Below are 27,538 nucleotides of genomic sequence, written 5' to 3' on the forward strand. Positions count from 1 at the left end.
CCACGTCGTTGCAAATGGCAAGATCTCATTCCTTTTGATGGCTGCATAATATTCCATTGTATATAAGAAATATAAGAATTTCAAATAGATGGAGCATAAAGGGAAAAGTGGGCCTACAGGTGTAACAAATACACAAATGAAAGAGATAAATTTATATTGAATTTGTGTTCTAATTAGCCTCAGGAAGGAAGATGGGACTATAATACTTATAACTATAGAGTTTATACAGGTATTATAAAGAACTATAGAGTTTATGTAATATCTTTCAAGAGTCATAGGATGGCAGAAGAAACATTTTCTTTTTCCTAAACTATGCTTTAGAATATCAAAATGTAATAATAAAGTGATCCTGAGAATACACATCACTCATTTTTGTGTAACATTTATAGATCAAAAAACCATTCTGCTCTTTTGATCTTGCTCTCATGGTCAGCAATCTCTGTCTGAAGGCAATATTGGGATAGAAACATGACAGCAGTTTAGTTCCTAATCTTCAAATTGCTCCCCTTGGAAATGATACAGAAGAAACAAAGAGGGAAAAATTCCTTACTAATCTACAACTTCACCTTCTGCAAAACTGCAAGTCCGAGGAAACCTACAAACGCCCAATTATATTTACATGTGGCCAAAGCACATGAGATCAGCAGAACTGGTGAGAGAAGCTCTGGAGGTGCAGTAGGGAGGCACAGAGAGTTCAGAGGCAACTAGGGATAGCAGGCCTCAGATACTGAGCATAAATATCCATTCTCAGAAGAGAAACCCATTCCAAGTGCCAAGCGCTATTGAGTAGGGCAAATACCAAACAGGGAACGCAGAGGTCAGGTGAAGAAAGAAGGTGGAAAGTCCTCAGGGGGGCCTGGGGGTAACAGAGCTCAAGAAAGCAGCCTTCTAAAGGGGAAACAGATACCTGAAGATAGGGCTGTGTTCCTCAGAGGCAGAAACCAGTAAGAGAATCTGTAGAGCTCAGGACTGAAATAAAGTCTTCTTGAATAAAGTCAGGTTCTTTTTTTTTTTTTTTTTAAGATTTTATTTATTTATTTGACAGAGAAAGAGAGAAAGAGTTCACAAGCAGGGGGAGAGGCAGAGGAAGAGGGAGAAGCAGACTTCCCGCTGAGCAGGGAGCCCGATGTGGGGCTCGATCCCAGGACCCTGGGATCATGACCCGAGCTGAAGGCAGCCGCTTAACCGACTGAGCCACCCAGGCACCCCGAATAAAGTCAGGTTCTTAGAGGCAGAGGAGTTGTGACCACACCATAGCAAAGGAGGGAGAGTCCCTGCGTAGCAAAGCCTAAAAAAATGACCCTGGCTTATCTTCCTCGTCTACAGGAGCCTCCTGCTAATAGCAGGTCCTGCAAATTCCAACTCATTCAGATAGGAGTATCAAAATGGTATAAGCACAGCACTCAAAGACACTATTACAAAAAAGTGGAAAAACAGCAGTACAAAACTTATTGACAAATAAAACATACTTAAAAATAATCTGCCATAAAAACAATGGAAATTATGGGGGCGCCTGGGTGGCTCAGTTGGTTAAGTGTCTGCCTTTGGCTCAGGTCATGATCTCAGGGTCCTGCGATCCGCAGAGGGAAGCCTGCTTCTCCCGCTCCCTCTTCCCGTCTCCTTCCCTGCTCCCCCCTGCTCGTGCTCACAAACACATGATCTCTCTCAAATAAATAAAATCTTAAAAAAAAAAAAAAGAAACATTTATACAGAAGTTAACGGAAAAATACACTTAATAAAGCAATTGCAGTCACCAAAGGAGAACACATAACATGAAGGAAGCACTTGGGGAAGAGATGGCCAGACAAGAGGAGAAGATAAAGGAGAGTCAATAAAACTCAGGAAAGGGCGCCTGGGTGGCTCAGTCGTTAAGCGTCTGCCTTCGGCTCAGGTCGTGATCCCGGGGTCCTGGGATCGAGGCCCACATCGGGCTCCCTGCTCCGCGGGAAGCCTGCTTCTCCCTCTCCCACTCCCCCGGCTTGTGTTCCCTCTCTCGCTCTCTCTCTGTCAAATAAATAAATTTAAAGAAAAAAAAAAAAAAAACTCAGGAAAGAAATAATAGAAAAGAATAAATCATGTCAGAAATGAACTACACCAATAACATAGATGCAAAAAACACTCAACAAAATTTTAGCAAATCAGACTGAGCAATACATAAAAACAGACAATATATCCTGACCAGACAGGATTTATCCCAAGAATACGAGATTGGGGTAGTGTTCAAAAAAATCAATCACTGTAATCCATCATATAAATACACTAAAAAAGAACCACATGATCATCTCAATAAATGAAGAAGCATTTGACATTTTTACCAATTTATAATTAATTAATTATAATTAATGATCAATTTAATACACACTCACAGTAAAACTCAACAAACTAGGAAGAGCAGGAACTCTCTCAACCTCCATGAAAAACCTACAGTTAACATTGCACTTAATGGTGAAAGACTGAATGCTTTCCCCCAGAGAATTAAAACAGAACAAAGATGTCCCTTCTTATCACATGCACTCTACATTTACTGCAGATCCTAGTACAGTCAGACAAGAAAAGAAAAGGCGTAAGACTGAAAAGGAAAAGATAAAACTCTCTAACCACAGACAAAATGATTTATCTATGTAGAAAACTGTAAGGAATCTACAAGAAAGCTACCAAAACTAGTAAGGGAATTTAACAAAGTTGCACGATACAAGTTCAACATACAAAAATCAATTCTACTTCTATATACCAGGAAGAAATAAACATTAAAATGAAAAGAATGCTACTTACTATACCATCAAAACTATGACATACTTAAATCTGACAATAGACAGGAAATATCTGTACATGAGAAATTATAAAACAGTGCAGAGAGAAGTTAAAGATGACCTAAATAAAAAAAGCAAGCTGATGGATTAGAACTTTGATGTCAATTCTCTCCCAAACTGATCTACACTCTCAATCAAAATCCCAGCAGGTAAAGGACCTTTAGAATAGCCAAAACAATTTTGAAAAAGAACAAAAATGGAGTTTGTACTATCTGATTTCAAGGCTTACTATGGGAAAACAAAGTTTACTCTGACTCTCTTTACACCATATTTAAAAATTATCTCAAAATGGATTATAAAAGTTAATGTTGGAGCTAAATCTATACCACTTCTATTAAAAAAAAAACAAAAAACAGAAAAAAAGATCTTTGTATCCACGGGCCAAGCAAAGATTTCTTAGAACATAAAGAGCATAAGCAATACAGAACTTTTACTTTTTGAAGGACACTGTTAAGAAAATAAATCCACAGAAAATATTTGCAAGATGTATATCTGACAAAGGCTTTGTATCCACAATATATAAAGAACTTTTATTACTTGATAATAAAACTAAAAAAAGAAAGATCTGAGCAGATACTTCACTAAAGATATAATGGTCAATACATTGATGAAAAAAATTGCTCAATATTATTAGTCATTAGGGAAATGCAAATTAAAATGAGAAATAAATTAAAATGCAAGTCACTATAAACTCTTAAGAATGGCTAAAATTGGTAAATAGCTGGAAATAGAACTAGTCTGACAAAAGGAAACATAGACTTTCTAGATAAGTGATTTCTAATGTGCCAAACTTTCAATCTAAGGTATAAAAGTTACTTCCAAATGCTCAGAAATAAGTAAGACAATCACTGATATAAGTTGTCACTGATAAATTTTATTAAATCTGCTTTAAGGGTCCAATTACTACTTTGCTGGAAACAAGTCTGATTATCTTGTATTTATGAATGGACCTGCCATCAAAGTCTAGCAGGCAGTTTCCTGAACCACGATATTTAATAAAAAACAGTGATGTTTCAGAACCATAGAAAATCAATATTTACATCTTCATGCTCCCTTCCTTAATAAGGCAAAGAATTCATTGCTAAAAGCAGACTGTCTGCCTACATTATTTAGCTAACAGGTATACTGACTGTTTCAAATTTTTTTTTTTTTTTTAAAGATTTTATTTATTTCTTTGACAGAGAGAGACACAGCGAGAGAGGGAACACAAGCAGGGGGAGTGGGAGAGGGAGAAGCAGGCTTCCCGCTGAGCAGGAAGCCCGATGTGGGGCTCGATCCCAGGACCCTGGGATCATGACCTGAGCCGAAGGCAGACGCTTAACGACTGAGCCACCCAGGCGCCCCTGTTTCAAATTTTTGACATCAACCAAAGTATGTTCATTTTTCCCAACAAAATGTGGGCTTTGGATACTCATTTGTTTTGTTCACTACTCTAGCCCCAGTACCTAGAAATGTTTGGCACATAGATGCTAAACAATTATTTGTTGAACGAATAAATGGATTTTAATTAAAACTTTTTTTTTTTTTAATAAATGGTTTATTAAAAACTTTCTAGTCCTAGAATCCTTTAAGAAGGCAGTAAGCAAATTCTGGTTTTTCTATATGGATGAGTTTCCCAACGAAATTCCCTAGGGCCTCCAGAGTGGAAGCTGACAAGTGAATAGACATGCAAGACCAGCTCTCACTCTACACCCAACATCTGCCAACATGAGAGTTTTGAATGCATTGTTAAAAATGGAACATTGGCTTGTTGTACACAAGGCACAAGTTTCATGACTGAGTTGAGGACTCAGACGTCTTACCTATTCTTGTTAAACTGGATTGCAAAGTCTGTCATGTGCTGCAGAGCTTTGTTGGTGAAGTTCATTTCCATATAGATGTGCCCCTGGCGGTGAGTAAATGTTCCGGAAATCTCCAAGCCTTTAGCTTTTACTGCAGGCAGCCAGACCTAAAAGACAGTACAGAGCCCAATGGAACCACACAAGATTTATCTCAATGCTATTTGTTTTGAATATATAAAGATGAAATTAAGATTTCGCTTCTTTAGGCAATTATGGTGATTTTTATACTATAAATATCAAGTCAGATGCAAAAGGCTCTGGATATTCTCTGAATTTTGAGATTGTTCTCAATTGAAGAACCAAACCAAACTAAACCCACACAAAAACAGTCTATGAATAAACCGGCTAGTTCTCCATCTTCTGTTCAACTTGGTCATTTTACTGCTTGATTACTGCTACCAAAAGTATATACAAGAAAAAGAGAAATTCCAATGAGTGTAATTTTTTTTTTTTTATTAGCACCTTTGGTAAAAGGCTTAAAAGGGAAGGAACTGAATCTACTAATGAAAATAGCATGTCTGTATCTTTGAAGACTTTTTTTTTTTAATCACCACTAAAACCATTATCATTAATCTTAAAGGCAAGGACCATGTCTTACGTATGTTGTTAACTCTTGCTATAGTTTCTGGTAAATCGTACTTAGATGTGGCTTAAGTACTTTGAATGCCTATCTTCTCTATATAATCCATTACCCATCCCTGGCCCTAGAACCTGTGATAATCCTGGACAATAAGAGTTAATTAAAAAAAAAAAAAATCAGGGGCCACCTGGGTGGCTCAGTCAGTGAAGTGTCTGACTCTTGATTTTTGGCGCAGGTCATGATCTCAGGGTCATGAGATCAAGCCCTGCGTTGGGCTCTGAGCTTAGCAGGGCGTCTGCTTGAGATCCTCTCCCTCTCCCCTGCTCCTCCCCCTGCTCTCGCTGGCTCTCTAAAAATAAATCAATCTTAAAAAAACAAAAAAAAAACCCAGGAAATTCATGAACTGTTCTGACCATCTAAGACACAATACCGAAGCATCAGTGGGTGGTTGAATAAACATAAAAAAACATATTCAGCCACGCTAAAGACCAAAAAGGAAAGGAAGGAAGAAAATGAAATCAAACAACCATAGATATTTTTCATCAGAGGGTCAAAAATCCTAAAAGTCAATAATACTCAATAGAGAATTTAAGCAATCTGGCACTTTGTACTGTGTTGCTGGGAATATAATGTGACGTCACCTTTGGAAGTGGAGAATGTCTATTTTAAAATGTTTAAATGATCGGGGCACCTGGGTGGCTCAGTCGTTAGGCATCTGCCTTCGGCTCAGGTCATGATCCCAGGGTCCTGGGATCGAGCCCCACATCGGGCTCCCTGCTCGGTGGGAAGCCTGCTTCTCCCTCTCCCACTCCCCCTGCTTGTGTTCCCTCTCTTGCTGTGTCTCTCTCTGTCAAATAAATAAAATCTTTAAAAAAAAAAAATGTTCAAATGATCAAGCACACTGCAGGTTTACCCTATAGCTATATTTACAAAAGTACACCAGGATAAAAAAATATATGTATACCAGGATATACATATGCAAAGATGTTCACTGCAACACTGTAATAACAAAAAGTGGGGAGGGGGGTGGTAGGACCAAGCGAATAACCTGTATGTCTATCAACAGGAGAATGATTAAATAAGGTGTGGCACATCAATACAGTGGATACAGACATTCAAAATAATATGGTAGAGAAAAAACTAGATGCAAAACAGTATATTCCCCTGGACATAGTTCTGTTAAAGAACACAGACATATAGGTATATGCATAATCCTTTTCTTCCGGTAGGACACACAAGAAAGTTAATAGTGGCTACCTATGGGAAAGTGAGGACAGATAAACTTAATTTTCCATCTGTCATTTCTACATTACTTAAATTTGTCATTTGTACGTATTACTTTAATATTAGTAAACAAATGCATTAGATAATCTTTTAACCAACAATTAAAAGTCTGTGGGATAATATCCAACACAGAAACCTCACAACCAAGTTACCGTATTGTGCCAAAATATTATGGCTCAGTTTTAAATCCTATTTTTGGTTACTCTATTCAGCAGCTGTGTAGACAAAGTTATGACCCCTGGAATGGACAACTGGTCTACAACTCTAACAGGGATCCTCCAGAGTCAGATGAACAGGCAGAGAATTCAGGAAACAAACAGGCATATTGTCCCCCAGAAAGGCACAATTACAAGAAAGTGGGCCTAGCCTGGATGGCACTATTCCCAAAGGCTGAAATAAGCTTCACTTACAGCAGTTTCCACTTTTGAAATTCAGTCTGAGCAGGACATTAAGCAAGGTTGAGACTAGAAAAGCACCAATGACGGAAACCTAAATCAGAACTCTAAAAACGTACACTAAAATCCATGAAAGCCAAATGTGAGCATCAGCACTCTAGAATCCACATGTAATACCAATAGGGAATGGAAGGAAAGAGAAGTAAAAATGTTATTCCTCTATACTATACCCTGCCCCCCCCCCCCCACGGTTGCATCAACTGGGTTTACACTAGATTGACTTCAGTGCTGACAAACCAGACAATATTTCTAAACACAAATATTTAATATTTCCAATTTTAAGTCTAATTATAGAAATAGCTAATGAAGATGCTATGGTGCTTCTCGTATTGCTAAATTTCAGGCTACTTTTCATCTTCCTCTTAAATCCTTTAGGACAAGGGCCCAAACCTTGGACTTATTATCAGTGGAAATAACAAAAAATATTAAGTAATTCAGGTATTGTTCATTAAGAAAATATCACTTTACTTACAGCCTTAGGAGCCACATATCCACCAGGTGCCATGCCTATTCCCGTGGAGAGTTCAAACAGGTCATTCAGACCACTGCTGACCACAGCAGGAGTAGGTGAAGGAGCAAAGGTTGCAGGCACTGATGAGGGGATGAAGGATTGTCCCACCTGCAGGGAAAAAGGGAAGGGGGGTGGGGAAACCAGGAAAAACAGATTAATAGCCCTTAACATGTTGCTCCATATTTTAGTAGTATTGATAAAACAGTAAGGACACACCATAATTACAATATTCTTGGAGCTGAATTAGTATATTCTTTGTCCTCTTAATCATCACAGTTATTTTTTCATCATTGATAATATACAGACACTCTTTAGAAGTTCTATCAGAGAGTAATCAGTAGGACCAGGAACACAGTGATCCAAGATCTTTTCTGTTTGTTTCCAATTTTAGCTTCCATGATTCTGTGCAAAAGGCCTACATGTACCCTAACGAAGGGGGAGTCTGTGTCTATAGAAAGAAGAAGCATCCAACTTAGAAAGCAGTTCTATTTCCACTTGGGTGCAGACAAGTCTTACTTTCCCATTTAGGCATAAATATCTAGTAGGAAACTCTCCTGGGGGGAGATGGATATTCATACCCCACCCCAAACTCAGTCACTTACGAGGAGAGTCTCCCTCTGAGTCCGCTGACTCTCTCAAGTTCTTTGTAGATGACACTAGAGAATAAGAGCATTCTCCAGTCAAGATGGGAGGTTCCATTTCCTTTAGCTCTTTAATGTCAGGAAGACAAAGAACTCTGTAGACACCAGAGCGCCAATCCCTAAAGATGTCCCTATACCACATGTGGTATATGCCTCCGAAGAATCCAAGTAACCCTATGCTACTTTCTACTCTTCATTTACTGCTATAGAGGTTTTGGTGTACAACACTAGACAGCAGCGGTGACTGGTCTGAGAATGTGTGCATAGGAAAGGCATCAAACAGGGGGCAGCGCATCCCATGGTGAAAAAAACGGATGGCACTTACTGCCGGACTTCCTCCAATGCCCCCGCCAAGGTCACTGCCAAGCTGAAAGAGAGAAAGGAGAGAGAGGAGAGAGAGGTAGAGTTCATTTAGCTAAGTACTAGATGCCCATATAGAATCTGTAAATTGCTCTACCAAGTTGCTGGGAATACATGCTGTTCAACTTGACTCCCAAAGCTTAAAGAAATTCTAGATTGCAAAGAAACATGTCCTAGGGGAATCGAGTAGTGGTACTGATGGTGTGTGGGAGTTCTGAGAAAACTTGGAAAGAAGATGGAGCTGGGACATCTCAGGGATGTTTCAGATCCAATCTTCTCACTGGGGTACATAGGCACAAACCTAACCGGATTTAAAGAATTTACATATTCCAAGAAGCTCTATCAACAAGCAGTAATGTCTTGAAAGCGTTTTATTTTTCCCCTAAAAAGAAATTTAAGGGAGAAAAAAAAGAAAAGCAAAGAAAACCTAAAATGTGCTTTGATCTACAAAACCTGCTGTCCCACTGAGAAGGTGGGAACCAAACCAGTATTGAGCAATTTCAAGCTTCAAAAATTACAGGTGGAAAGAGTGACTTTTAGAATTTAGAACTTTCCTAAGAAAGAAAACCACTGGGAGAGGTCAAGACACCCTACCCGGGGAGGAAGTAGGAAGGCATGCAATGCTTCAAATCTCTTTCACAGTCGATAGTACTAAGGAGAAATGCTGTGATTTATCTGGAGATCATGTAAAAGGATGCTAACTATTGGAGAATTAGATGGACTTAATTAGCTAGGTGACAGGAAAATCATTCCACATGGTCTTAATCTGGCCTTTTCCCCCATCAGGGCTCTGATATAATTCATCCCGAAGTCAGGCTTCCATGACAAAAGCATTAAAGAAGAACTGAAGCTGAAAATAGCTGGCATGAAGAAACATAAAACACACATACACACAACTAACAGTGCTGTATAAAAAGCGAACACCACCTTTTTTGGCTACAGTTCTGCATTTGCGTCTTCCCTAGTTCTCACTGTGCATCTGAAATTCCTCTTTGAATCACCAAATGCCTTGTCTGCTCTACAAACACTGTTTCCTTTATTATCTGTCATTTAGTGGTAGAAACTTGGGAATCTTTGTGCTGTGGTTATGTTAAAAAGCAAAATTGTACTGGTTTTCAGGATTTGAGAAAGAGGATTTATCTTCTCAGTGAAAAAATACATGAAACAGGGTTGCCAAATTCTAAAAAAAATAATCTATTCTGAAAAACAGTGAGACCTATGACAAAATCCTATTTCCACCATGACAGAAAATGGGCTGGGCAGGTGCTTCATAACTAGCATTAATAAGCATTCTCTGCTCCAGAGCACTCCAAACCTTGAAGAGCCGTTTCTAGTACCTGGTTCCTGAAGATTACTTCATGGTTGAAAATAAGCCAAAAATCACATGTGTAAATAAATAAAAAGGTCACCACAACGAAGAATTCAAACAACTGGAAAAGTCTGAAAGCAAGTAGAAAAGATATCACACATCTGCTTTCTCTCTGGTTCTGCAATAGCACACATCTGAAAACCACCTTTTATTCAAACACTTATATAACATCATTTGGATACAAGGCACTATGGTGAATGTAAAGATGCCAGGCAATGAGGGGAATACATAGATGAATAAGACCCAGACTTTGCAAACTGGCAGGAGAAATAAAACATGAATGCAAAACCACACAGAATATTCTAAAGCAAAAAAAAAAAAAAAGAGAGAGAGAGAGAGAAAGAAAAGAGAAATACTGAAGGGAAGAGCCTCCTTTTGGCTGAAGAATAATGAAAAGCTTCAAAGAGGTGGTAGTGTGGGATTATAAAAGCAAAAAGGGGGAGGTTATTTCTCAAACAGCATGCACAAACACTGTAAAAAACATGAATAAAAGCAAGATCAAGAAGAAGTAGTCCAATTAGACTGAGCACAGGGTAGATATGTGTTTAAAAAAAAAAGTCACAGAAAATAAGTTTGCAAAGGCAGGCTGATTATGGGAGGTCTTTAATTTTTTAATTTCTCCTTCATAAAACCTTAGAAGGTTTCACAGAATAAGAGTACTAATAACTACTACAGTTGTGTTCTATCAACCTTAGATACACACAATAAATCAACCACCTGTGTGTGTATACTGGGGGGCATTTAAAAAAAATACTGATGCTGAAGTCTCACTCCCAGAGGTAGTGATTTAATTGTTCTGGGGTGGAGCCTGGGCATCAGAATTTTGAAAAGCTCTCCCAGTGATTCTAACGTATAGACAAGGTGGAAAACCAATGCCTTAGATAATGTTTGGAATCAGAAAAGATTTACCTGTTTGAAAATGACTCTGGAGCTAAATCCTGAATAAAAAGAAAGCTAGACCTTGAGGAGGAGGAGAAGAAAAACAAAAAAAAAACCTTAATAACAAAGGGGAGGATGCACAATGTCTCATTTGTCCTGATACTTTGATCTGCTTTGACTTTCTAATGGGCTTACCTCTTCTTCCCCTCAACCATTCTTCTCCCTTCTGGCCAGGCTTACAATCCAAGCTTAAAAGAGATGGAATTCTTTATGGACCTGATTGGCACTCAGTGGAAAGAAAAAAAAAAACCACACTGGAAGAGAAATGACAGTTTTATCCTATACGCTAAATTCAATAAAAGGTATTGAGAAAAGGCACTCACTGGTGGTGTTATTTCCAAAGGAAATAAAGCCCACGTATAGCCCTTATTTTCTTAGATTTCATTCTTGTTATCTTTGAGTATTATATGAACATTATCTTAGCTGGGTAAGATCTGAATGTACTCTCCCCACCATGCTGCTTGTCAATTTTATTCAAAAACACGAAAGAAACTGAAAAGCAATCCAGTAGTCCCATGTTTATGTTCAGTATATCACATACAACTCAGCTTCAATACAGAATCAAGAACTCTGATCTTAAGAGACAGGATCCAAAGGGTATTAAGAGACACGTAGCCAAAAGTATAAAGGTTCACCTAACTGTGCTGTTATGTCCAGATAGCGAAGGGAAAGGACAATTTCAATACATGTTTTCTACCTAGCAAAACTATAACTTATTATTCAGACTTTATTCAGCATCTTTCCTTTGACTGAAGAAGTTCCTGAGGGAGGTTATCATTCTCCTCTCGGAAAATATGACAAGGGTGATAGCACACTGATGGGCAAGAGTGACTAATAAAGAGATGTCAGCATGGATGGGAGCCAGTTACCCAGGGAGTGGCCTCTCCTGTCCATAGTAACAAGCAGGATGATGCAGACAGTAAGCAAGAAAAAGAAAGAAGAAAGCTGGAAGGCTGAATAAAACACAGAAAAGTTCTCATGTTGGCCTGAGCTAGCCATTAACCATGTTAGTTCAGTTGCTGGTATTATCTAGAGTCAGACAAGATTCATCTGCCTGGTCATACTTAACAGGTAGGGTACAATATCAGCCAAATGAGAACTTGTAAAAATCCGATGATATCTGTTATCCAGTGAGCTGGTGGGAGCTGAGTGAAAAGGGAGTGAAAGGGCTAGGTGTGCAGGGCACGGCTTTAAATCTCCATCTTAGGTGTCTAGCTACCATGTTTTAAGTGTCTCCTGGAGCTATCCACTTCCCACTGTTCCCAGGATCGCCTTACTAAAGCTGCCATTCTCTCCACGAAGGAAATGTCAGGACAGAGGAAGACAAAGAAAAGTGAAGTGCCAATTTCAGCAAAAGAGTATTTCAAATGCTGAAAATTGAGAATTTTCCTAAAGGTGTGCAGCTGATACCCCAGGTCCAAATGGTGGCATGGTTAGTGGTATGCAAGCCATAGTGGTTTGGTTCCCGTAATCCCCAATCTAAATCACAGTAGTTGTAGTCATTAAATGGCAACATCTTGCTACTGCCAAAGAGTGGCCACTTCACCATCCCTGAAGTAGTGCTGAATTGGGCTAAGCTCAGGTTGAACTACATAGTAATGTGTCCTTGCAGTGTTAATTGAGTAACTAGATGGAAAGCAATGATTTCATGGTGACTTATTGTAACTTGTGGGCTAAAGGGATTTCAGCACAGTTATATGATTTCTCAACAGAGCCAGGTTGAGCCAAAAGTTTAAGCTGAGTCTGCCCATAGCTCTAGTTCAGCTAGATACCAAAAGGAAACAGCCTCATCCAATGGCAATATATTACAATAGCAGAAATACAGAGGGAGAACTCATGAGTAAGGTTCTATAAGGCAACAAGTCCACCTGACTCCAAGAAAAGAAAGTCTTTTATAAAACAGTATCAAATGAGATGGCCACTAAGTAGACCAAAAGAAAAAAAAAAGTCCCACAAATGATCACAAGGGCTGGTCTTGCTTAGCCCCTTTCAGGTACGTACCTCTGACCAGTCCAAAATATACCTACCTTCTTCTAAACCTATGGTGCTGAGTATCTGAAGACATTCTCTTTTTTTTTTTTTTTTTAAAGATTTTATTTATTTACTTGACAGAAAGCGAGACAGCAAGAGAGGGAACACAAGCAGGGGGAGTGGGAGAGGGAGAAGCAGGCTTCCCACCGAGCAGGGAGCCCGATGTGGGGCTTGATCCCAGGACCCTGGGATCATGACCTGAGCCGAAGGCAGATGCTTAACGACTGAGCCACCCAGGCGCCCCTGAAGACATTCTCTTAATTAGAGGTGCAGATCTTAAGCTCAGAAATTTCTCTGCTTCTGTCTAGAGTTACTACTTTTTCATTTGATGCTTTTCAGAATGGATTTAATTAAAGGGAGTCTAAAGGAATGCTTCCGATCATATAGCTTACCGACAGCTCTATTATTCAGAAGCCAAAATAGAATGACGTAAAAATAGTATACAGCAATTCCCATCAAACAATGGAATTTAGACCAAAATCCTACTGGGGTCAAAAACATCAGTCTGTGCTTTTCCTATTAGGGGGTTTTAGATTTTAGAAGGCACACACCATCTCCTAGGTAAAAGTGTAATTTTCAGCTGTTTGGCTACAAACATTAATTTGATCTTCAAAAAGCTATTCAGAAAAGCATCATAAAATATAACTAATTAAACTGGTGAAAAGAATCTGTAACCATGCAAAAGCTATTAAACTGATGGCTAAGGATGGACTTGCTATTGAATAGCATGAGTTGAGATCATATAAAATCATCCCAAGACACCTTGGCCTGATAGAAAAAAAGGCTTATATCAACAGAAAAGTAGGGGGATATAACAGAATACTTCCTAAGATGGGACAGGGAAAGAATGTGTCATTACCGGTCTCTTAGGTCCAATACAACCCCATGAGGAGTATAGTACAAATCCACAGAAGAAGCTCTGCATCCTGTTTCATTTTCTTTTTTTTTTTTTAAGATTTTATTTATTTGACAGAGAGACACAGTGAGAGAGGGAACACAAGCAGAGGGAGTGGGAGAGGGAGAAGCAGGCTTCCCGTGGAGCAGGGAGCCCGATGCGGGGCTCGATCCCAGCACCCTGGGATCATGACCTGAGCCGAAGGCAGACGCTTAACGACTGAGCCACCCAGGCGTCCCCATCCTGTTTCATTTTCTTTTGCAATACTTACTACCCTACTCTATAGTTGTCATCTCACTTTCCCCTACTAGAACATAAGCTTGCAAGGACTAGTCACAACTATATTCCCAGTACACAGAATAAAGTCTGATATAGAACCAGCACTCAGTGAATGAATGTCCTATTAACCATATAAGCAGGGCTATTGGCAATATTACTTCTTGGGGAGACAATTTTGAAATGGATAATTTTATTGGAGAAAATTATCACAAAATGGACAGAAGGCTGACGAAACGGTTTTATCAACTGGTCTAGTGCATCCTATCGGCATCGACATTTCCAACATACAAAATAGAACCAATTAGGGAAAAAAAGGACCCAGCCCCCATCCCAAGGCCAAAGTCCTTTCTAGAGAGGAAATGTATTATTGTCTGAACAGTTTTGACGGCAAGTTTTCAGCAGAAGAATGCCCTGTGCATCATTTATTGGCTCTGAAAGCACTAGTGTTTTGTATCACAGCTCACTGCCAAATAGATGAGAAGATATGATGTCATGGCTCTGCTTACAAGAGGGTAAGATGAACAATCTTGTTCCTTTTGCTGCAAGACAGATGTATGAACTTATCCAGTCCCTCTTTTCACAAATGAATACACTTCTAGTCTTTCTCAAACATTCATATGCCTCCTAATGGCAAGCCAGCCCAAACTCATATACCCAGAGCACCCGGGAGGCACAGTGAGAAGAGGCATAGGGCAAACAAGCTTTGTGTTCTGGCTTAAGCATTCATGCAATTTTACATTCTAAGCCTTAACACAGCAGTGTTTAGTCTGTGTTTACTTTCTTTGCCATCAAGTTAAGAATGACACTGCAAGAAGGATGAGCCACATTTATTCCGCAGCTACAAAGGCCTCCTGCACTCTGCTGTGTACTCCAGACACCGTGTACCCCTGTCTGAGAAGGACCAAAGTGAGACTGGACTCTATTCTAGAAGATGACAATAACAAACAAACTGGAGGAATCTCAGGAGAGTCTTGGGTTCAAATCTTGACTCTGAGACTTACTTGCTATGCCCCCTTCAGTTTTCTGTGAAATGGGGCCCAATTTCCTTGCAGAATTATTTTGGGAATTAGAAATTATAAAAGTTCTAAGCACAGGAAACTGGAACAGCAATAGAAACTCAGTATTGGGTAATTATTCCCCAAAACTGCCTAATAAAAAGACAGTGGTTACAAAAACCACACTGAAGAATTTACCAGGCAAAACTGGGCTATAATTCACAAAGATTTTCTCCACAACACCACCAACTCTAAAACTTAAGCTCTTTAATCACTGCAAATCTTTTCCAGAGGAATAGGAAGATGCAAAACGAGTATGTAGTAGTTTAGTCCTATAGGCTAAAAAAACTAAAATTATCACTAAAATAGTACCTGACTTAAAATTTCTGAAAAGTAAAAATAAAAATCTGTAGGAAACAGGGTGGGAGGGCACACTTATCATGATGAACACTGAGAAATGTAGAGAATTGCTGGATCACTATATTGTATACCTGACATTAACACTGTACATTAATTATACTGAGAAAAAAAAAAAAACAGAGTGGGAGGATCTGAAAAACATACACTGTATTTAGGAAAAGGCAGTTTCTCCTCTAGCCCACACTATTCCAGCTGGGCACACTGAAAGGACATTTCTCTGGCTAGAAAACCTCTGTCAGCAAAGAGAAAGGGCACTCTGGATAATGCTTCCTTTCCGGTCTTGATGTACAATAGCACCATTTATCTAAATAGAATAATGCACAGCACCATGAACAAAAGGCTGTAATTTACCCAAGGCCTCTGCTGACAGTCTGAAAGTAAAGGTGACAAAAAGTGTCAAGATTCAATTATTAACTTTAGTGAATCTCACAGATGTCAGACTTACTAGCAAACGGTGTATCTTTACATGTATGTAGGAGTCATACACATGGGCCTCAGGTCACCTCCCACACTACACCAAACCAGGATTTGCACTGTCAGAAAAGTCACACTACCCAGAATGAGCACTTTCCATATCAGAGGCATCAAAAGACCCATACAAGATTTCTGAAACTAAGAAACAAAAAGACTCAAGCAACTTTTGTAAGCCCACATTTAGATAGTATACTATCCTGCTTTACATGTAGAACACATCAACCATGTAAGTTTCACTACAATTCAAACCACATCAAGGGGACAGTTAAGTTTATAGTAACAGAAGGAAGAAACTATCCACAGAGTTCAAGCAAAAGAGAATACGCTAAGGCAGGCAGAAACTAAAAATAGGGATATCTCAGTAAGGAGATTGAAAAGAATATGGAGAAAATCCATTTTGATTTGGGTCCTGTGATGAAAAAGCATTCCATTTTTAAAATCTGAAGCTCTGCCTAAATCAACGATTTCCAAAGGTGCCTGTCTCCAAAATAAATAAGAATTAACTAGGGGGCATGGAGTACGTGTGTATTTTCTTTACATCACAGCAATATCCCCACTCACTCTTTTTTTGGTTTAAAAATCACAGCTGTTATGAGTCACTATTATTGATGGAAGAAGGCTGGGGTCTTCAGGTATGTTGTGGCAAATGATGATGATAAAGCAAATAAATAAATAGATAAGTACTTCCTTAATGACAATTCTAGAAAAAGCCTCCATTTACTAAATCTCAAAATTTTACAAGTACAACAATGAAAGAAGGTAAACAAGATCTAATGGAAGGATCACCAGAATATGAAGAGAAGAAAAATTATACTCTAGTGAATTTGCAAGTTTTAAGACAAAAGTACAGAGGGGCACCTGGGTGGCTCAGTTGGTTAAGCGTCCAACTCTTGATTTTGATTTTGGCTCAGGTCATGATCTCATGACTGTGAGATTGAGCCCCACATTGGGCTCTGCACTGAGCACTGAGCCTGCTTGGGATTCTCTCTCTCCCTCTGCCTCTGCCCCTCTTCCCCACCCTGTGTGCACACTCTCTCTCTTTAAAAAAAAAAAAAAAAAAAAAGAAGAAGAAGAAGAAGAGAAAAACAGGTGACAATCTAAAATACAAAAACAATTTTCAGTCTCCAATTATACAAAGTGAGCAAAGGTAAAAAGAACCCCGGGACTGAGCAACTAAATCTAAATTGGTCAAATTCAACTTCTGGCCAATTTCTGGTAGGCTGGACTACCTAACTGCAAAATACAGTACAAATGTCCTGGGGAGAAGGGGAAGGAACAGAGGTAAAGTCAGAGAGGTCTGTTTTTGTAGGCGGTAGTGAAGAGGCTTACCAGAGTATAATTCTTCAGTAGAAATCATTGTCTTGACAAATTGAGATCAATTTTTAACATGTCTACCTAACTCCATTTGGAACTTCCTTCGGTTCAATGTTCTGAACCTTGGATGCAAAATTAAAGTAACCTGGGTATCTTTCTAAAATATCAATGTCGGGTGCCTGGATGGCTCAGTTGGTTAAGCGACTGCCTTCAGCTCAGGTCATGATCCTGGAGTCCCGGGATCGAGTCCCGCATCGGGCTCCCTGCTCGGCAGGGAGTCTGCTTCTCCCTCTGACCCTCCCCCCTCTCATGCTCTCTCTCTCTCATTCTCTCTCTCAAATAAATAAATAAAATCTTAAAAAAAAAAAAAAAATAAAATAAAATAAAATAAAATATCAATGTCTAGGTCCTATCTCCCAGAAATTCTGTTTAAATGCTCTAGGATTGGGCCCAAACACTGACAGTTTTTCGTTGTTTGTTTTTAAGATTTATTTGAGAGAGAGAGAGTGTGTGTGAGTGTACACGAGCGGGGATAGGGGCAGGGGGAGAGGGAGAGAATCTCAAGCCAACTCCCCACTGAGTGCAGAGCCCAGATGTAGGGGACCACCTCATGACCCTGTGATCTTGACCAGAGCCGAAACCAAGAGTCAGACGCTTCACCAACTGAGCCACCCAGGTGCCCTGATAGTTTTTTTTGTTTTGTTCTGTTTTTTTAAATATGGTACTAATGTGGGACTAACTATGCAGCTGGAGTTGAGAACCCCAAAAGCTTAAATAAAAGGAGCTGCCATATTTCATTAGCTGCACACCACTGACCCCTATGCGTAGGGTTCCCTTAGACAGCAATGATAAAAGCAGCAGAAACCATATATAGGCCTTGCTGTCCGCCCTTCTGAAGTGAACACTAAGGTAACCTGAGTGCTCCTTGCCAGGTGAACACATAACTCTAAACCAGGCCAAATTTTACATGGTCTGGGTGAAAAGCTACACTCCCAGCAACACTATTCTTCCTAGAGAGTAAAAGAAGGACCTTTCCTTCTTTTATTATTATCCAAAAATAATTTCAGGAGTTTCTTGCTTTCCCTCAATTTGGGGTAGAGGAGGAGCCCTCTTTCCAGGAGTGTGTTTACTGCTGAAGTCAAGACAAAAAGGCATCCGAGTTTACCAACAGCTATGATTCAAGCACCAAACTGAAGTGGTTCACAGTGGTCCCAGAAATTCTATGGTTTTATGCAAAATATGGCCCATGGAGCCAGGAGCTTGTTAGAAATGCAGACTCCTCGGTTTCATCTCAGACCAACTAAATCAGAATCTGCCTTATACAAGATCTCCAGGAGATAGATAGGATTTATATAGATTTACATTATAGTTTGAGAAGCACTGCTGTAAGGAAAAGATTCAAGAAACAGCACTATCTATATAGATTAAGTAAAAACTCTGAGGACTATTTCCCTCTTTAAATTAGATAATTTACAAAACAACAATAAAAGCATTTTAAAATGGCACAGTCTAGAGCTGCCTTGGAAACTCACCTTCCACACAGCCAGATTTAGGCCTTCCTTGTGATGTTCTCTTAAAAGGATCTTAGTTCTCTGAGTGAATATATATTTAACCCCATATAGATCCAAACCAAAAAGGGCTTTTACTCATTTTGATTTCTGAGATATATTTATATCACAGAATAAGCTGAAACCTGCATGATTTCTAGGGCTATGACACCAAGTATACCATTTTGAATCCTGAAGTCAGGAAGAGGTAAAATACAGAGTTACACAGGAACATTGCTGGGCCTCCATAGCAAAGCCTGTATAATATTTACAAATTCAAATGGGAAAACAACGTACTCCCCACCCCAAAAAGAGCATCCTTTACAAAAAAAAAAGAAAGAAAGAAAAAGGCCCACGTGTAACTCTGGCTACTACAACCTAAAAATGTAACATTTTTTTTCCTACTTGAAGTAATACTTGTGGGAATTTTAACAGATGAATGGATAGCTAAACAAAATATAAGGAGAAAACTCATGGGCATTAAGGGCCAGCAACAGCTAATACAAAGCCACACAGAAACACCATGTCCCTTTCCTTCCATGCTAAAGCGGATCAAGAAGCAAGAGCACAAAATCCCAGGCCAGACAACATTAAAATATAGGGCCTCTTTCTTCCCTCCATCCTTCAAGCTTAATTTCTTTGTTATTCTTAGGTTCAATGAGCCCATCATTTTGTCAGCCACCAGGTAAATTAACGAATAGGGTTGTTAAGGCATAAACTTGAGTTGAGGAGGATATAACACTTAACTTGTGGGTGATGTGTCAACAAGAACAGGAAGAACGATTTCAAAGGTTATGTGGAGTTTCTGCGAGAATCCGTTAACATGTCAGTATTACTGAAAGACTCCACAGACCCTTCTGAGTCTACAGGGAGGCTACGTAGCCATGCAGAATGATCATATGAGGAAACTATTCTTACATAATCAGTCAAATCCACTCATTAAAGATATGAATATGAAAAGCAAATGCTTACATTCCAAGAAAGATAATAAGGAGTGCTACTTGCACTATGAGCTGGTGTCTAGAGCTTGGTCAGTGTACAGACTCTGAAAGCAGTGACTTTCCATGAGTAAAATGCACAACCCAGAGAGATATGACTGTAACCCTATTTTCTTAGACCCTCTGCCAGCCAAGAATTAAATGTACCTGTACTGGCTGGCATAAATCCCAGACATAATGCTGCTCATAAGGTAGAAGAGAAAATGCTGGTGTGTGTAGCAGAAAGTGAGGCTGTTTAGTTTATGTAATCTCTGAGAACATATATTTTTGTATCTATGGCATGTCTTCCGATTTCTGATGTTGGGAAGTAAGTTTGTTGGGCATCTTTGCAGACAAACATGTACAAGTGTCTAGCTAAAAGAGCCCCTCTAATTCCACCACAATTAAAAACCTGGTTTGTAGAGAGCCATGTGATGTGACACACACACATATATATATAACTTACATATAAGTTACTTTTCTGGTCTTCTCTACACAGATGGAAGGTCATCCTTAATATTTCTCATTTATCTTGTACCTCAACAAAAAGTAATTTTAGTCCCCACTGGTGGCACATATTCACAGATACTCTGGACTTTGGAGCCTTTTATTATTAGAATCCTGGAAGCTAATTAAATTGGAAGTATGGGTGCGAGGAAGAAGGGGGGCAAAAAGAACCAATCAAGCAGCACTCCCCAACTGTAATAAAGGTACATTTTTTACACAAATGGCTCAAATGGCTGCCTCAAAACCTTTCAGAATTGGGGCATAAACCAATAAAATATTAAAAAGGCAAAGGTTTGAAAGCCTCAAGATAGGATGATCTCTGTGAGGTCATTTAAATGCTGTTCAGGAAAAAAGGAATTACAAGGGCTATCCAGAGTTAAGAAGCAGGAGTACTAAGCTCTGGAAAGGATACCAAATATTAAGATTGCTGAACAATAGGTTGGCTAAATATCAAAAATTCTATTTAGAGGCAGGACAACAAAACAATCCCGCACAGTTGTAAACATGCCCCATAACAATTAATTGACAATATCAATTAATTCTATGAAGACAAAAAATCCTGTCCTTTATCAAAGGACATTGCTCTGCTCATCAAGGAAAGGCCTAGTTCTAAAAAGCTGAATAATCTAAAGCTCTTTAGCATATCAAAAATTTTAAATAACCGAAAGAAAGAAGGAAGAAAGATACTTACCAGACTATCTAGTCCTCCTCCCAAGAGATCCACTGCTCCCATCTGCATGGAGGACACCTGTGGCACATTGACTGGGGGACCGAGGTCAAGGTTTAAGAGGTCTCCTAGAAGGTCACCTTGGGAGGGGATAACCTGAGGCTGTTCCAGGGTCGTGGCTGTGGTGGTGCCAACAGGGCTGTCACCTGCATCAGTGCTGCAGTCACACGCACGCACGCACAGGGGAAAAGAGAAAAGTCAGTTTCACCCAGGACGTAATAACAAGGCACAAGTGAATGTCAGATCTATAAAACACAGGAGGAGGAAAAAAACAAACAAAAAACAAAAATATAAAACTTACTTATTTTATTTTTTTTGCAGTATTATTTAAGATTTTATTTTTAAATAATCTCTACACCCACTGTGGGGCTCGAACTCACAACACCGAGATCAAGAGTTGCATGCTCTACCGACTGAGCCAGCCAGGTGCCCCCAAAATCAGCAATTCTTATTTTTATCAAAATACAGTTGCTAAGCTCTTTCTCGACTCCATCTTCGCGGTAGTGGCTGCGGTGCCCGCAGCCCAGTCGCCAACATACAGCTCTTTGTCCATGCCCAGGAGCTACACACCCTCGAGGTGACCGGCCAGGAGACAGTCGCCCATATCAAGGCTCATGTAGCCTCCCTGGAGGGCATCGCTCCAGTAGATCAAGTCGTGCTCCTGGCAGGCACGCCCATGGAGGATGAGGCTACCCTAGGTCAGTGTGGAGTGGAGGCTCTGACCACCCTGGAAGTAGCCGGCCTCATGCTTGGAGGTAAGGTCCATGGTTCTCTGGCCCGTGCTGGGAAAGTAAGAGGGCAGACTCCCAAGGTGGCCAAACAGGAGAAAAAGAAGACAGGCCGAGCCAAGTGGCGGATGCAGTACAACCGGCGCTTTGTCAACGTTGTGCCCACTTTTGGCAAGAAGGGCCCCAATGCCAACTCTTAAGTAAACTGTAATCCTGACTCTCCCCAATAAAGCCACTTAGTTCAGTAAAAAAATAAATATATATATATATAGTTGCTAAAATGAAAATAAATGTATACTATATAACCTTAGCAGTCAGTCAATTTTAACTGAGCACCTACACTATAATGGAGCATGATAATGAGAACCTTCGAGCCATATTTTTTAAAAAGGAAAGCTATTTCCTGTCCTCAAATAACTTAAACAACAACAAAAAGCTGCATTTACAAAATGACTGCAAAGCACATTCACTGTGTAATAGCAGAAATGAGTACTGTATGAGCATCTGCACAATGACGGGATACAGCTAAGAAACAGAACAAGCCAGGTAGGGCTGATTCTAAAAGCTTCTGAGAATGGTTTTATGACTAGATTTTGAAGAACAGCACAGTTGTGAGGAACTACCAGGGAGAGACTTATCTTAAAGGAATGGATGGTTTGTGCAAAGGCACAGAAATGAACAATCTGACATTAGGGGTGGTAAAAAAAATTTTATTGGCAGGAGCAGAAACTGGGATTAAGATTTTGGGAAAGAGAAGATGAGGGAGATAAAACTGAAAACTAGCCTGGGAAGTTAATTTTTTTGATAGGCAATGCAGAATCACTTTGATTTGTTGAACGAAGAACTAAAAGTAATATTACAGAAACATTACTCTAGCACCTGTGTGTCAAATGGACTGAAGTTGGAAGAATGAGTGTGGAATCAGCAAACACTAATCTAAACAGCTACTGCCACCATACATAAAAATAAAAAGTGGTGAGTTCCATGAGATAATAGATATTGCTGGGTCAACTGGATAGCTGTGTGAGGGAAAAAATGAGCCTTGACTCTTATACCTCACAAAATAAAAATTAAAGAGACAAAGCCAACATAAATGTGAAGGGGAAAATCTAGGAGAGTCCCTTGATGGCCTTGGAGTAGACAAAAGTTTCTACAGAAAACACTAAGTATAAAAGAAAAAAAATGATGATCTGGACTTCACTAAAACTGAGAGCATCTCTTCTTCAAATAACACCATCTAGAGAGAACAAGAGAAAGTATGTTCCACAGACTACAAAAAAAGATGCTCACAACACATGTATCTGACAAGACATGTACCGAAATCACATAAAAGATTCCTATAAATCATTCAATTATTATATAAAGAATTCCTAAAATTGACAAGAGAACTCATTAAAAAAATAAGGAGAAGATCAGGCATATCACAAAGGATGATCTACTAGCAGTCTGTACACATGAAGAGGGACTTAAGCCATCTCTACTCAACAGGAAAATGCAAATGAAAACTGAAGCAAGATCCCATCACATATCTGCCAGAATGGCAAAAATTAACATGACTGACAACCCCAAGTGCTCGTCAGGATGTGGATCACCTAGAACTCATACACAGCTGGAAATGTACACTGGTACGATCTCTTGGGAAAACAGGCAGTGTCTCCGATAGCTAAATATACATCTATTCTATAACCCGGCAATTCCATTCCTAGTTGTATACACAAGAGAAGTAAGTATATAAGTCTACTAAGATGTACACAAGAATATTCATAGCAGCTTTATCCATAAGAGCCCCAAACTGAAAAAAATCCAAAGGTACATCAACAGAAGATATAAGTAAATTGTGGTATATTGGGGCCATGGAATACTATATACCAATAAATAGAAACATATAATTGATTTATATTGTGTTCAAGAATAAGCAAAACTGTAGCGATAGAAGTCAAAACAATGGTAATCTTTGGAGAGTGGGTATTAACAGAAAAGGGGCATGAAGAATCTTCTAGGGTGCTGGAAATATCTGATCAGGGTGGTGGTTATGATTGTATACATATGTAAAAATCTACTGAGCTATATACACTAAAGGTTAGTGCACTATTAGGGTGGCTCAGTCGTTAAGCATCTGCCTTCGGCTCAGGTCATGATCCCAGGGTCCTGGGATCGAGCCCCACATCGGGCTCCCTGCTCCGCGGGAGGCCTGCTTCTCTCCCTCTCCCACTCACCCTGCTTGTGTTCCCTCTCTCGCTGTGTCTCTCTCTGTCAAATAAAAAAATAAAATCTTAAAAAAAAAAAAAAGATTATTATAAATGATATATCAATTTAAAAAGTGGGGGAGGAGGGAAGAGGGGAAATCCCACAAAGAAAATCCCAGGCTCAGATGGCTTCACTGTGAATTCTTCCAAACATTTAAAAACAAAGTAAAACCAATCTCAGATAAATTTTAAAAGAGAACAGAGAATGACAATTAAGAAAATCTGAAAGTAGTTAAGACTGCTTATGCAATATTAAATAATTATTTCTAATTTTCTTAGGCTGGGTAATTTACTGTGATTAAAAAAAAAAAAGTCCTTGTCTATTAGAGATACCAAGTAAAGGTGAAACAATAGGAAGTCTGGGATTTGACTTAAAATACTCCACCTCCCTCAAAAAATAAAAAATTGTGGAGGTGATACATGAAACAAGCTGGGCAAAATAGTGAGAACTGTTGAAGCTGAGTGATGAGTACATAGGAGTTTGTTATCCCACTCTATCTTGCATGTTTTCTAAGATTTATATAATACGAAGAAAAAAATAATGTAAAAATTCCATTAACAATATTTTCTTGAACATGTAAGAGAGAAGAATGAATAATCAAAGTCAAAGAATAATCAAAGAAGCAAAAGACTGGTGATGCTCCTCATAATGACAGAGGAACCTGAAGGTGGTCTAGAGTAAGAAGACAAAGATCAAGTGTTGGCCCCAAATATTACCAGCTGTGTGATCTTGGACAAGTGACAACTTTTCTGAGACAAAGATTCCTCATCAATAAAATAACCATGTCACAGGGATCTATTTTAGACAGGATGAAATGAAAACATGATATAAAATGTAAAGCCTTGTAAGAGATCAGTGGCTGGGGCGCGTGGGTGGCTCAGTCGTTAAGCGTCTGCCTTCGGCTCAGGTCATGATCCCAGGGTCCTGGGATCGAGCCCCGCATCGGGCTCCCCGCTCAGCGGGAAGCCTGCTTCTCCCTCTCCCACTCCCCCTGCTTGTGTTCTCTCTCTGTCAAATAAATAAATAAAATCTTAAAAAAAAAAAAAAAAAGAGATCAGTGGCTTGTGTTTAGTAGATCAGCTCCTGAAAGGAATACAAAGAGAAGCACAGAAAGAGAAGGTTCAGAATGAGCCTTGCAACACAATCAAGATTAATGATCAGAGAAGAGAATGAACACAGAACAGCAAAGATTAAAGACAGAAAAACAATCTAAGAAAGATGACTTAGGAGCAAAAAGTGTCAAGGAAGCCAAGATGAGAAGTATCTAGATTGGGGGAAGAGGGGCAAATATAGCCAAAAATTAATAACGAAGTCAAAAGGGGGAAGCAATTTCATATACTCCTGCCAAGAAATATATGAAATCTCTATAAAGGATATTCTCTGAACATGAAATTCTATCATCTTATGACATGTGCCATTTAAGAAGTGTTCTGTCATACTGTTTATCAATACCTCTAAATAGAAGGCAGAATAGGTAACAATGCACATATTTTCTTTCCATGAGAAGATAAAGTGAGTTAAATGAAAAGAAGTAAGTGATCCTGTAGTTTCTACAAGAACATGGTAAATCATTATGCATTCTTTCTAAATGACAAACACAGGAAAATTAACGTGAAAACAGTTCCCATGTAAACTCCTGGGAAATAACTGTGTAACTGACACCAAAGCGATATTTTTAAAAGGTGAGGTTTTCCTAAAGTAGACAACTATTTACCATCTCACCTCCCCCGCCCAGAGCAGCTGACAAGTTTTAGTAAGCAATAGCCAACTAAAAAGCACTTTTCCCTTTCTCAAGTGATTTTAAAAGATTTGGTTAAGTAAGCATTTTTAGATTTCTAGAAGAGGCAGAGTAAGGTTTTATAGTGTAGCTGTATTTCATGTCAGAGGCACATCACTTAACTGAATGCTGCAGAAGAGAGCTAGGTAATGTCAGTGCTATTATGAATACGCCATTTGCAGCAATGTATCATCCCTATTTATTTCAAAAGCGATTTTTATGCATTTGTGTTTCCCTTAAAAAGACAATACAAACACAAATCAACCAAAAAGAAAACAATTATCTAAAAAGGAACCGCATAAGACTATTAATCAGATAGAGACCTTATGTAAGAGATTGTTTCTTTTTTATAGTTTAAATACTGGTTCTTTTCTTGTGTTCTAGAAAGGGTTGTTTTTATTTGTTGATCTGTGTCACTTCCCCCCTCTGAGGGTCAAAAGTTATCAGGAGACAGGGTAATCGAAATGGCATATAAATATGGCTACAGAGGCAAGTTAAAACGAAAATCCCTATTTATTACCCAAACTTAACAGACTGGGAGATGATGTACTTAGAAGTCAAATGTCACATCTAGAAGATTAAATATGCTTGCCTACAGGAGAAACACTCTACTGTTACAAGGCCTAATCCTTATGAAGCCTCAACTTCCTTTGGGTGAAAATCACAGCACCTGCCCTAAAACCAAAGAGTCAACTCAAGTGAAGGCTAATGAACATCAATAAACATTTGCTTGGATGTTGTCCTTTACTTTTTTTTTTTTTTAAAGATTTTATTTATTTATTTAACTGACAGAGAGAGACAGCTAGAGAAAGAACACAAGCAGGGGGAGTGGGAGAGGGAGAAACAGGCCTCCCGCCAAGCAGGGAGCCCGATGCGGGGCTCAATCCCAGGACCCCGGGATCATGATCTGAGCGGAAGGCAGCCGCTTAACCAACCGAGCCACCCAGGCGCCCCTGTCCCTTCCTTTTTAAGTATGTCCTTTCCTTTTTAAGTATGTCCTTTCTCTCTTTTTTTTTTTTTTTTGATGAGTCTGACTAAAGGTTTAGCAATTTTATTGATCTTTTCAAAGAACCAGCTCCTGGTTTCCTTAATCTGTTCTACTATTTTTTTGGTCTCTGTTTCCTTTATTTCTGCTCTAATCTTTACTATTTCCTTCCTTCTACCAGCTTTGTGCTTTGTTCTTTTTCTAGTTCCTTTAGGTGTAAGATTAGGTTGGGATTTTACTTGCTTCCTGAGTTGGCCTCAGGAAGGTACTGCTGTAATCTTACCTCTTAGAACAGTACTGCTGCATCCCAGCTCTGTCTAAATGCTCTAATCAAAAAACACAGGGTGACTGAATGAATAAAAAAGCAAGAGCCACCTATATGCTGCCAACAAGAGACTCACTTCAGACCTAAAGACACATGCAGACTCAAAATGAAGGGATGGAAAAACATTTACCATGCAAATGGATGCAAAAAGAAAGATGGGGTGATAATATTTATACTGGACAAAACAGACAAAATGAAGACTGTAACAAGAGACAAAGAAAGATGGGCACCACACTAACAAGAGAATATAACAATTATAAATATTTATGCACCCAAAATGGGAGCACCTAAATAAATAAAGCAACTATTAATAGACATTAAGGAAGAAACTGACAGTAGTTCAATAACAGCAGGGGACAACACCCTACTTATATCAGTGGATATTATTATCCATACAGAAAGCCAACAAGGAAGCAGTGGCTTTGAATGACACATAGGACTAGATGCTTTTTAACAGATATATTCAGAACATTCCAGCCAAAAACAGCGAAATACACATTTTTGTGTGTATTCCAAGTGT

At 39.1% G+C, this 27,538-nt stretch overlaps 2 protein-coding genes across 4 annotated transcripts in view; one reads left to right on the forward strand and one right to left on the reverse strand.

Annotated features, from left to right (window-relative positions):
• The window catches only part of AP2B1 (adaptor related protein complex 2 subunit beta 1), a 125,593-nt gene that overhangs the window by 38,006 nt on the left and 60,049 nt on the right, over positions 1-27,538 (reverse strand). For 2 of the 3 annotated variants that reach the window (XM_032429311.1, XM_032429312.1), the window contains exons 14-17: positions 20,921-21,113; positions 8,448-8,489; positions 7,443-7,589; positions 4,613-4,758 (exon numbers count right to left, since the gene is read on the reverse strand). In XM_032429311.1, the coding sequence (XP_032285202.1) occupies positions 4,613-4,758; positions 7,443-7,589; positions 8,448-8,489; positions 20,921-21,113 (528 nt within the window). The remainder of the gene's footprint in view (positions 1-4,612; positions 4,759-7,442; positions 7,590-8,447; positions 8,490-20,920; positions 21,114-27,538) is intronic. The other variant, XM_032429313.1, reaches the window with a different exon arrangement.
• Positions 21,432-23,774, forward strand: LOC116647677 (putative ubiquitin-like protein FUBI-like protein ENSP00000310146; the record flags this gene model as incomplete). The annotated part of the gene is made up of 1 exon (XM_032429232.1): positions 21,432-23,774. A coding segment is annotated over one exon (453 nt), but the record flags the coding sequence as incomplete, so codon positions are not given.

Source organism: Phoca vitulina, unplaced genomic scaffold (genome assembly GCF_004348235.1).
Source record: "Phoca vitulina isolate PV1807 unplaced genomic scaffold, GSC_HSeal_1.0 scaffold40, whole genome shotgun sequence".
NCBI classification, from domain to species: domain Eukaryota; kingdom Metazoa; phylum Chordata; class Mammalia; order Carnivora; family Phocidae; genus Phoca; species Phoca vitulina.